Here is a 12328-nt window from a genome sequence, read left to right on the forward strand (position 1 = left end):
AAATCTATTTTGGGGAACATCTGTCTCAAATGACTTCAGATTTGGGTCATTAACCCTACCTGGTACTCTCCTAAGGCACAACAGGTTTCAAAAAATCTGACTAAGCATGTTGATTTTAGAGGACTTAGAAAGATCAACTTTTACACAGATGTCATGATGCAACCTTAAGTATAGTGGCACTGCTGCACCACTATAACAACAACTTTACTCTTTGGAAGCACACAAAAAGCTTTTTGCTTCCCATAACAAGCTCACGGAAAAGGAGCACAGTGTCACAGCCTCAAATGAAACATTATACTTGTGCTAATGTCTTGTCTTTAAACTTTGTAACCATGATATAAAACAGAAGATGAAATCTTAAAGAAAAAAATTCTTACTGCCGGACACAATTCATTCAAACAACAAGCTGAAGCTGTGCTTATAGCTGTTTGGTTTGGAGGTTTTATTTTACTTTTGAATCCACTATAAATGGAGTTTCACTATGTACAAATGCACACAGGTTCCACTGTATTTGTCCCCACTCTTACTTTGGTGATTGAATATAAATATGCTTCCCCAACTGGTCTTTAAATATGAGAGTTACACTAAATAAAGCTATTTGGGGGGAAAAGAACTGTCTGAGATTAATCAGGACTTCAGGGGGGGCAGATCCTAACTGCATAATTTGCTTTATTTGCAAGCAGTACAAACACATTTTGCACACACACCTGGGCAAATCACATTTAGATGTTCTACCGGCAGTTTTGCTTGTCTTCTGCTCTCTACACTGGCTTCCAAAAGAATATTGAAAGTTCAAGGTCTTTGTCCTTGTCTGCAAGGCAATCTATGGCCTGGGCACAGCATGTCTGTAAGTTTGCTTAAAGCTTCAGGATGAAGACCATGATCAACAACTCCATTCCTCAGGCACAATGGAACTTTCTATCACAAAGGCAAAATTCCTCTATATAGGAAACAGAGCTTTCTCAGGGGCCAGTCTGAGATTGTGGAATGAACTCACCCAAGAACTAATGGTTGTCACAAACCTCACCACCTTCCCCGACAAGTGCAAGGTGCATTTCTCTCATCTTGCCTTCTCTAATATAAACACAGTGCAGTGTCCATAAAAAAAACAAACAACCAAACCCCAGCAACAACAAAATCCCTACCAAAATAAAACCCTATGCTGAACACTCAGTTCTCACCCTGATGAGTGGATGAGAGAAGAAAGAATCATACATAACATAGTTTAGTCACATAACTGAATGCGCTACTGGAAGAGGTTCACAAACTATGTGAGGAGGGTCGTATAAGAAACTATACAGAATAGAAAAAAAATAGAATAAAATTCTTTCTTTAAATGAAGTTGGTCAACTAGTAAAGTCAAACAATAGTAATGGCTAAAAATAATAACTATGATATTGGCTTTTTGCTGCTAACAAATTTATGGGCTTGGAACGACTGCAGTGAGAAACAATATTCCAAAATACAAGCCCTTACAGAATCATAGAATTGTAGGGTTAGAAGGGACTGCAAGGGTCATCTAACCCCCTGCCAAGATGCAGGATTTGTTGGGTCTAAACCATCCAAGACAGATGGCTGTCCAACCTCCTTTTGAAAACCTCCAGTGAAGGAGCTTCCATTACCTCTCGAGGCAGTCTGTTCCATTGTCCTACTGTTCTTACAGTTAAGTTTTTCCTGAGATTTAATGTAAATCAGCTATGGTGTAGTTTGAACCCATTGCCTCTTGTCCTGCCCTTTGTGGCAAGAGAGAACAACTTTTCTCCATCTTTTTTATGGCAAGCTTTCAAGTATTTGAAGACTGCTATCATATCCCCCCCTTAATCTCTTCTTTTCCAAGCTAAACATACCCAATTCCTTCAGCCTTTGCTCATACAGTTTGTATTCCATCCCTTTGATCATCTTTGTCACTTGCCTCTGGATCCTTTCCAGTTTCTCTACATCAGTGGTTTTCAAACTTTTTTCTGGGAACCCAGTTGAAGAAAATTGTTGATTCCCGTGACCCAGTGGAGCTGGGGATGTGGTAGGGCTCAGGGCTGGGGCAGAGGGTTGGGATGCGGGGGTGAGGGCTGTGGGGTGGGGCTGGGAATGAGGGGTTCAGGGTGGGGCTGGGAATGAGGGGTTCAGGGTGTGGGAGGGGGGGCTCTGGACTGGGGTAGAGGGTTGGGGGGCAGAAGGGGGTCAGGGCTCTGGGTGCAGGCTCTGAGGTGGGGCCAGGGATGAGAGGTTTGGGGTGCAGGAAGGGGTTCCAGGTTTGGGGGAGCTCAGGGCTGGGGCAGGGGATTGGGGAGCTCAGGGCTGGGGCATGGGCTTACCTCCAGTGGCTGCCGGTCAGTGGCACAGCTAGTGTGCAGAGGCAGGCTTCCTGCCTGTCTTGGCACTGCAGACCGCGCTGCGCCCCAGAAGCGGCCAGCAGCAGGTCTGGCTGCTAGGCGGAGGCCCGCAAGTGGCTTCACACGACTCTTGCCCACAGGCATCACCTCCCCCAGTTCCCATTGGCCCATTCCCGGCCAATGGGAGTGCGGAGCTGGTGCTCAGGGTGGAAGCAGCGTGGAGGCCTGTGGCCCCCTGCCTAGAAGCTGGACCCGCTGCTGGCCGCTTCCAGGGCGCAGCGCGGTGTCGAAACAGGTAGGCATTAGCCTGCCTTAGCTGGGCAGCACTGCCGACGGGACTTTAATGTCCCGGTCGACGCTGCTGACCAGAGAGACCCAGTGCCTGACATGCTGGTCGCCAGTACTGGGTCGCAACCCGAAGTCTGAAAAACACTGCTCTCCATCCTTTGGTGATCAAAATGGGACACAGTACTCCAGCTGAGTCCTAACCAGTGCCGAATAGGGCAGTACTATTACCTCCCATGACTTACATGATATACTTCTGTTAATACAAAGTTGCATTTGCTTTTTTTGCAACAGCATCACATTGCTAACTCATGTTGAGGGCATGATCCACCGCAACTCCCAGATCCTTCTCAGCAGTGCTGCTGCCAAGCCAGTTATCCCCCATTCTGTATTTGTGCATTTGGTTTTTCTTCCTTAAGTGTAGGACCTTACGTTTGTCTTTGTTGAATTTCATTTTGTTGTCTATAGCCCAGCCTCCAATTTATCCAGTTCCCTTTGAATTTTAGCTGCATTCTCCAAAGTACTGGCAACTGTCCCCTAGCTTTGTATCATCTGCAAACTTGATCATTATGCTCTCTATATCTATGTAGTGGGGCGGACTGCCTCAATCCCTGAGAATGTAGGTTGCAGCAGGCCAGTAGGCCTGCGCAGACAAACAGCCAATAAGAAAGGGCTTATTGGGAGCCAATCAGGGCCAGGCTCAGCCCTATATAAAGGCTGCCCAGAGCGCAGTGCTGGGCAGGCCTGGGGGAGCAGAAGGAAACTCCAGCCTGGTGTTTGCCACACTGCAGGCCCTGAGGGGAAGGACCTAGCCGGTGCAAGGGGCTGAAGGGGAAGCGGCCAGGGATGTGGACAGACAGAGGGAGAGAAGGAGGGCAGGATGGCTGCCACTAGAGGGTCCCTGGGTTGGGACCCAGAGTAGTGGGCGGGCCTGGGTCCCCCCTTGCCTTACACCTGGCTGATGGGAGTGGCAGTCTTGGGCTGCACCAACCCCCTTCCAAGAGAGGTGTGACTTTGGGTGTGCAGTTGCCCACATTGGCTGGGGTGCAGAGAGACAGCTGATTAATCCCCCCGGAAGGGGGTGAGGAGGGACTAAGGGGCACTGCCAGAGGGCAGTGGCTCGAAAAGGACGCTGCAAGTGGGGAGCAACGCGGGTCCATGTGCCAACTGAGGGTGAGATGATGGATGGGACACCACCAGGAGGGGGTGCTCCACTGGACAGAGCTAATTCCTGGAGTCACCAGCAGGAGGCGCTGTGGTGGTGAGTCCCAACACCGTTACAACCTACATCTAGATAATTAATAAAGGTGTTAAACAACACCAGACCCAGAACAGATCCCTGTGGAACCCCACTTGAGACCTCCGTAGTCCAATCTGACATCATTCCATCATTATAAAGGCATGTCAGCATATCAGAATTTAGGGTAAGGCTACACTGCAGTTAGACACCTGTGGGTGGCCTGTGCCAGCTGACTCAGGCTCGCAGGGCTCGGGCTAATGGAGCTCAGACTAGCAGGGCTGTTTAACTGCGCTGCAGCCTGAGCTCTGGGATATTCCCACCTCATAGGGTCCTAGAGCTCGAGCTCCAGCCTTAGCCCGAATGCCTATACTGCAATTATACAGCCTGAGCCCAGGGCAGCTGGCATGGGCCAGCTGCAGGATTTTAATTGCAGTGTAGACATACCCTCAGAATGCTATCTAGCATTCACGATTCACTTGGTTACTGGAATGCATTAATAGTACTCGCATGTGCCATGGTATTTAGTCCCAATGGGCCTCAGTCAGTGTAAATACGAGTTCAAAATTATTAAATTAAATTCAATTTAAAAAGAAATCAAACCTCTTAGCAGACAACATTAAAAGTCAATGCAGTCATGCTGGAAAGCTGAGCACATCCATCTCACTGCCAGCAATACAGCCAGCACAGAAAGGGAGTTAGTAAGTCTCAAAGCCCTGCTTTTGGGGCCAGGCAAGGGGAAAAATCATACCTGGTGTTACAGAGCGTACAACAACAGGTTTTTCACTGCCAGCCACAAAACCGAATCCCAATACAGGATCCCTCCTCATTTCCACTTTACGAGGGGCTGGAGGGGTGATTTGGCAGCTCTCTATTCGAGGGTCTTCAAATGTGGCCGACTGTGTCATGTGACTGTAGGGAAAAAATAAATGAAAAAAGGAAAGGATCATTAATGTGGTTTTGTGGTACTTACACAAGCCAAGCACCTTGCACTTACAGGATAGGAGGAATATTTGAGACAGTCTCTCTGAAAGAACCAAAGTCTCATCTTATTTAATGTTTTACAATCTTTTGCATTTGTTTTCGTACACAGAGGATGATAATATCTCAGATTAAAGAGCTAACTTGCTAACCAATACTTATACCTGCACACAACTTCCACATCTGACAGTACAAATTTGACCAACTCTAAATATATGAGAAAAATCAAAGTTTCAGCATTTTTATTTTGAATTTTTCATCCTCCATTTGCCGGGGAGAGGAGGAAAATAAAGCAACCTTGTATTTATTTAAAACATTACAATTACATTCCAGAAAATGAAGTGCCCAATTCTCTGCTGTAATATGTGTAAGAGGAGAGGGCATACCCAGTCAACCTGTAGCCTTAAGTATAAAACGTTCAGCACAGTTTGCATATATTTGAGCAGCCTCAAGCACTCTGGAAACAAATGTAACACTCAATTGTATATTTAGAACACTGGATCATTTGTTTTTTGGATCAACAGAGCAAGAAGATTAATACAGAGGAGAAAGAAAAATGAAAGGGAAGAGAAGAAAGGAAAACAATTGGTGATAGCTCAGTCTTATTACAGTACTAGGTAAAATCAACCCTCAAAAAGATAAGTCTTGGTTTATTCTGGGAGAATGTCACACTCAAACTCTGTGCCTAAGAAATGGTTAAAATCAATTAATTTAAGCTATCAAAGTCATATCCCAGAAAACAGAAGTCTTTATCTGGCAGGAGAAGATCGTGCTGTTAAGCACCTTTTTTGAGCAGAAAAGGTTAAGGAACAGGAAAGCCATCCAGTGTGACATACTGTCAGTTTGAAAGTCAGTCTCCTTAGGAATATATGGACTGTAAGAATAGCAGACTCAAACACCACCTCCCTCTATATCATAAAAAACATTAATAACAAATGAGAATTGGGTGGGGTTTCATTCAGGTTCAGAAGTCTACTACATCTTTCTTCTCTTTCTATCTTCAAGAATTAAGGTTTACACATTCCTGCAAGAACACGCCAGGAAATGTATGTGTAATTGTTAATATGTAGAAAAGCTGTGTGCACTAATCATCCTTCCATGTTTAAAGCCTCTTCAAGTTGGTGATTTTCCCTCCCTACACCTAACACACTTATACATTCCCACTGGTACTGGTACAAATGTTCTCTGTTCCCGGAGTTAGCTTTTATTGTTAACTTAAAAAGCACCAACAAAACAAGCGTCCGTATTTTTCCAAAGTTTCTCCCTGCAGGACCTCTCCGTCTATGCTCATGGGTTCCCTTGATCAAGCCCTTTTATAGTCATGGTTGACTAGGGTTACCATATCTAATAAATAAAAAAAGAGGACCCTCCACGGGCCCAGGCCCTGCCCATTTCCGCACCGCCAGCCCCGCCCCAACTCCGCCCCTTCCCCGCCCTAACTCCGCCCCCTCCTCCCTCCCATTCCCAGCCACGCGGAAAGGGCTGCCTGAGCGCTACCGGCTTCACGGTTTGCCGGGCAGCCCCCAGACCCTGCGCCCCCCGGCCGGCGCTTCCCCAGCGCAGCTGCAGCCCGGGAAGGGAAGCGCCCAGCTGGGGGTGCAGGGTCTGGAGGCTGCCCGGCAAACCGTGAAGCCGGTAGCGCTTGGGCTTCGGGCAGCCCCCTTGCCTCCGGACCCTGCGCCCCCAGCCGGGCACTTCCCCTCCCGGGCTCCGGCGGCGCAGGGTCCGGAGGCATGGGGGCTGCCCGAAGCCCAAGCAGCACTGCGGCTGGAGGCTCTGCTCCTCCCCTGACTCTTCGGCTCTGTTTAAGAGCCGGGCTGCCCGAGCGCTACCGGCTTCGGGCAGCCCCCGTGCCTCCGGACCCTGCGCCGCCGGAGCCCGGGAGCGGAAGTGCCCGGCCAGCGGCTGGGGTCCGGAGGCAAGGGGGCTGCCTGAATCCCATAGTGCTCGGGCAGCTCGGCTCTTAAACAGAGCCGAAGAGTCAGGGGAGGAGCAGAGCCGCCATTTTCCCGGACATGTTCGGCTTTTTGGCAATTCCCCCCGGACGGGGGTTTGAGTGCCGAAAAGCCGAACATGTCCGGGAAAAAGAGGACGTATGGTAACCCTATGGTTGACACTAATAGGACTTAGTCTGAGTCAGAGCGAGTCAGCTGAAACAGCTTTGTACCTCTGTGCAGGGTCCTAATATTTGCATTAGGGTGAGTCAGCAAAAAAGAACCTGCTGTCCTGTCCCAGCTTATTCTATTACTACAAATGTATTTTCTCCTAGTTTGTATAGTATGGCTCACATATGACAAAAATGAGTATCTTACACATTTTGAATCTTATCTCTTTATTTCTAAATTGGCCTGTGTTATTTAATATTTTTCAGTGACCTAGATGAAAATATAAAATCATCACTGATAAAGTTGCCAGATGACACAAACTGGGGGAGTGGTAAATAATGAAAAAGACAGGTCACTGATTTAGAGCTACCAGGATCACTTGGTATGCTGGGTGCAAGCAAACAATATGTGTTTTAATATGACTACATCTAGGGACAAAGACTGTACATACTGCATGGGGGACTCTATCCTGGGAAGCAGTGACTCTGAAAAAGCTTTGGGGGTGATGGTTGATAAACAGTTGAACCTGAACTCCTAGTGCAATGCTGCGGCAAAAAAGGGCTAATGCAAATCTTGGATGCATAAACAGAGGAAACTTGAGTAGGAATAGAGTGGTTATTTTACTTCCAAAGTTGATACTAGTACAACCAGTTCTAGAATAATGTGTCCAGTTCTGGTGCCTACTATTCAAGAAGGGTGTTGATAAATTGGAGAGGGTTCGGAGAAGAGCCACGAGAATGATTAAAGGATTAGAAAACATCCCTTATAGTGATAGACTAAAGGAGCTCAATATATTTAGCTTCACAAAGAGAAGGTTAAGGGGTGACTTAATTACAGTCTGTTAGTACAGACATGCTAAGTTCCCTCTAAGCTGCACGGCCACGCAGCTGCCTATTAAGCCCCACACAGGCACTCAGGGCTGCGGCGGGGAGAGATGCCTCTCCCCAAGGCCCGGGCCTGCCACACTGCCCCTCCCCTGGCCCTGATCGAGTCCAGTGCCGAAACTGCTGCGGCCAGGGGACAGGTGCCCCTCCCCTGGCCCTGTCCCAGCCTCAGGGCCGCCCAGAGGATTCAGGGGGCCTGGAGCAAAGCAATTTTGGGGGCCCCTTCCATAAAAAAGAGTTGCAATACTACAGTAACATGTATTTGGAAATTTAAAAAATAACCAGTGAAATACATTCAAAAATTAATTTTTAATTTGAAAATACACAAAATACACTATTTAAAAACATTAAATGCTTTAATGGTAGGTATACATTTGCAATTACATAATGGGCTGTCGCTGGGTGATGGTTGGTGCCAATGGGCTGTCGCTGCCTGGAGGTAGCGCTACTGTTGCCCAGAGCTGGGTGGGGAGCTGGGCTCTGGGTCGGCGGGTGCCCAGCTCAGAGGGGCTGAGCTCGGAGCTGGGGGGTCAGGGCTGTGGGGGGGATGGGGTTGGGGGGGGTGCCCAGTTCAGAGGGGCTTACCATGCTGCTTACTCCCGCCTTCCCCCTCTCCTAGAGCCTCAGCAAACCGCATCCAGGAGCTCCTGCCGCTAGACCTGCCGGAACTCGCAGCCCCGCCCCCTTACCACGCGGCTCTGAGCAGGAGGACCTCAGACCCCGCCCCGCTGCTGCAGCGCTGTCCAGGGCCGCTCCTGGACGCGGCGCACTGAAGCGCCGGGGGATGGGGGAAGGCGGGGGTGGGGGGAGCCTCCAACATTCTTGTTGGGGCCCCTGCGGGACCCAGGGCCTGGGGCTAATTGCCCCACTTGCACCCCTCCCTCTGGGTGGCCCCGCCGAGCCGGGCCTGGACCTGCCACAGTGGGGAGAGGTGCCTCTCTCCCCTCCCAGCCCAGGTGCTGCTGTTGCTGCTGCAGCAGGGAGAGAGAGCTCCTCACCATACCCCCACCAACCCACTGCATCCCCAACCCCACCCTAGAGCCCACACCCCCAGAGCCCTCACGCCCTGCACCCCAACCCTCTGCCCCAGCCCTGAGCCCCTCATCCCCAGCCCCACCCCAGAGCCCACACCCCCAGACAGAGCCCTCACCCCCTTGCACTCCAACCCTCTGCCCCGCCCTGAACCCCCCCACACACACTCCAAACCCCTTGGCCCCACCCCACCACATACATTTTGTTATGTGCACCAATATGGAGGTGATGAGTCACACAATTCATTCTGCACATGGGTGGGGAAAAACTAGAGAGAACACTGCTGACATGAGGAACAAATATTTGATAATGTGTTCTTCAATTAGCAGAAAAAGGTATAATATGATCCAGTGTTTGGAGGCTGAAGCTAGACTAATTCAAACTGGAAATAAGGGATCTATTTTTAACAATGGGGATAATTAACATTAGAAACACTTTACCAAGGGTCATGGTGGATTCTCCATCACTGGCAATTTTAAAATCACAATTAGATGTTTTACTAAAAGATATGTCTAGGAATTATTTTGGAGAAGTTCTATGGCCTGTGTTCTACAGGAAGTCAGACTAGATGATCACAATGGCCCCTTGTGGCCTGGGAACTATGACAATGAATGAATTCAGCCTGTAAATCCCCTCTTTTCCTATACATCAAGTAATGTTAGTAACAACCGGCCCATACCCTGTCTCCTACTTCTGCCCTCAAGAATCTTGTAACATTTTTCTATTAATATTGGGTCAATTTTTATATGACGTTTAGAAAATCTGACCACTATTCTGATTATAGTGGTTGAAATATAGTACTTATGTCAGTATCTTCAGGTCCCCCAGAATCAATTCCAGCTATGGATTTGGGTTTCCAAAGCTCTTGTCTTTAATCAAGACCCTGTTCTAGAGGATACTGACATTTCAGAAACTTGCCTATTTAACATTTTAAACTGCACTTGGGTAGGGATCATGAGGTTTCAAACATTTTCCATTTGTTTTTCTTTATCTCTCAGTTGAAATCCCTACAACATTCTCCTCTAAATTATGTTAAAGTCCTATGTCTAATCATTTTCTCCTGGTGATTGTAGCCTTAATTTCTGTAACAGGTTCTTTGTCATTTGAGGCTGCCATCAAGTGAAGTATTTACAAAATGGTGAATAAGTGAGTGATTTGGAAGCCAGTGCCCGAGTCTTGGAAAAATACTAGCCTTTCAGGATTGCTGTCCTTTTCTGCCTTTGTATATTTAGGTCCCCAGGTACTCTAGCATTTAGTCTGGATTGAATAAGGAGAAAATGGTGTCAACTGTAGCATCCCAGATAACAAATTCCTACAACAGGAACAGGGGCTGTTCAAAGGAGCAGCTGTGCTCTTTGATGCCTGGTTCCATCCTTTGCATCAGCTTATCTTAAGATTCCTCAGTGGCAGCACAGTATCTATTATCCAAAACCTAAAACAGAATATCAGCAGGGAGCAGTCAATCACGATTTTGAGTAGCGTGGCCTGTTTTAGTGGGTTTTTTTTTAAAGGCTATCCACCTACAAGATATCATCTAATAAGTCACCACAATTTACACTTCCACAAATGGCTGTGCAGAACACTCCTGTATATAGGAACCTTATCCAGAAGGATTACAGGTGAACAGCAAGATGAATGTACAGGACTCTGTCACAGGATGGCACTGGCCCTTTAAGGAGGAAGAGATCAGTGCACCTGTGATTCCTCAGCTATTTCCTAACTGGGTTTTAAGAGAGGGCATCTGGAATGCAGAGGGGGGACATCCTTGAAGGAACCCAGGAAAGGGCACTTTAGTGCTGCCAGAGATCAGGAGACTGCGGGAGGTCCCTGTAGAAGGTTCCTGGGAAAGGCTGAAGGCAGGGGAGCAGCAGCGGGGCTTATCCACTGACATCTCCATGCTGTAAAGCTGGAGCTAGAGGAATGGAGAGGGCTGAGGGATGGGGGAGTAAGGAGGCTCCCCTGGTGAGAATGAATTCCCACCAGAGAGGTTGTGGGGATTCCCACTAGGAAGAGTGGATTGCAATGCACAGAGCAGAAAGCCTGGGGTGACTGTCTGGGTAAATGGGTAGAAGAGGACTGAAGAAGAGCCCTGGTGTGGTGGAAGCTGCTGGTTTGAGAGACGTGCTATACTGATGGACTAGAGGATATGGGATTTTAAGAACAACATACACTGCGTTTGAGAAATGGACAATGATTGGGACTTCTATGTTAGGGATGATTTGAACTATGTTTTAGTAATCAACTGGCCCCAAAGCACATATTAGTGAATCAAGAAAGCTTCCAGTGGAGTTACTGGGGACTCTGAAGAAGGGAAACTGAGGCAGGTATGACTGTTGTGCTATGGCCTACTGTGGGAGGGTGCTCCAGGTAGGGTTTCCCTAGGACAGACCCCTATTAGAGATAAGATGACTACTCAAAGCTTTGTGACGGCTGGCAGGTGTTGACACAGATACTTTTCCTCTTCCGATCTGCCCAATATTGAGGTGCCAGTTGTAGCACCATAGTTAGGGCCCTGCCAAATTCACAGCCATGAACATACCTGAATAAAGACAGGGAGTGGTTGGGTCATTACAAAACCTAAACCTAATTTCTGCCATCCTAATTTCCCCCTACTGTTACTTCAAAAGTTATTTTTCCTCCCTTGGTATCCTGCTGTTAATTGAATTGTCTTGTTAGACTGACCTTACACTTGGTAAGGCAACTCCTATCCTTTCATGTATTTATACCTTCTCCTGTATTTTCCACTCCATGCATCTGATGAAGTGGGCTCTAGCCCACAAAAGCTTATGCCCAAAAAAATGTGTTGGTCTCTAAGGTGCCACAAGGACTCCTGGTTGTTTTTGTTGATACAGACTAACATGGCTACCACTCTGATCCCTGAGAGAACGGAGAGTGGGCTGGCAAACCCAAAGAGAGGGGAGCCAAGTATGTAGGAAGAGGCCCAGGGAAACAGCTCCAAGGATAGAACGTGCCTTGGCTACAAGTTATAGGTTCCTTGGGCTGGAACCCGTGTAAAGGGCAGGCTTGGGTACTACTAGCCACTGGGTAGTGGCACCAGGTGTTGACAACATCTGCTGGGCAGCTGGTCCAGAGGGACTGATTTCCCTGGAAGAGGAGAGCCTTAGAGACCTGCTGGAGGGCCAAGCCATGGGCTCTCTGTTCCATGGGCACAAGAGGGCTGCCACTCCAAGAGCATGAGAAGCTATAGACTGAGAAGATGGGTAGAGAGTCTGCTGAGGAGGGTGCAGCATCTGGCAGAGCTAATCCCCAGGATGGGCAGGAGGAGGTGCCATGAATGGTGTGGGAACCTCATCACAGGGAGGGAGTTTGTGTGTGTGTGCACGCATGTGTGCATGCACACAGAAGAATGTGGGGGTTTAAAAGGAAGGTGAAAACTGGTGTGGGTGTGGGTGCATGTGCACAGGGGAATGTAGTGAGGTGTGACAGGAAGGGGGAAATTGGAAGAGGGAGGGG

At 48.2% G+C, this 12328-nt stretch overlaps 1 protein-coding gene across 8 annotated transcripts in view; it reads right to left on the reverse strand.

Moving 5' to 3' along the window:
- The window catches only part of FRMPD4 (FERM and PDZ domain containing 4), a 504114-nt gene that overhangs the window by 95315 nt on the left and 396471 nt on the right, over positions 1-12328 (reverse strand). For all 8 annotated transcript variants that reach the window (XM_065580659.1, XM_005309176.5, XM_065580663.1 and 5 more), the window contains one exon: positions 4604-4764. In XM_065580659.1, coding sequence (XP_065436731.1) covers positions 4604-4764 — 161 coding nt within the window. The remainder of the gene's footprint in view (positions 1-4603; positions 4765-12328) is intronic.

Source organism: Chrysemys picta, chromosome 1 (genome assembly GCF_011386835.1).
Source record: "Chrysemys picta bellii isolate R12L10 chromosome 1, ASM1138683v2, whole genome shotgun sequence".
Classification (NCBI taxonomy): Eukaryota; Metazoa; Chordata; order Testudines; family Emydidae; genus Chrysemys; species Chrysemys picta.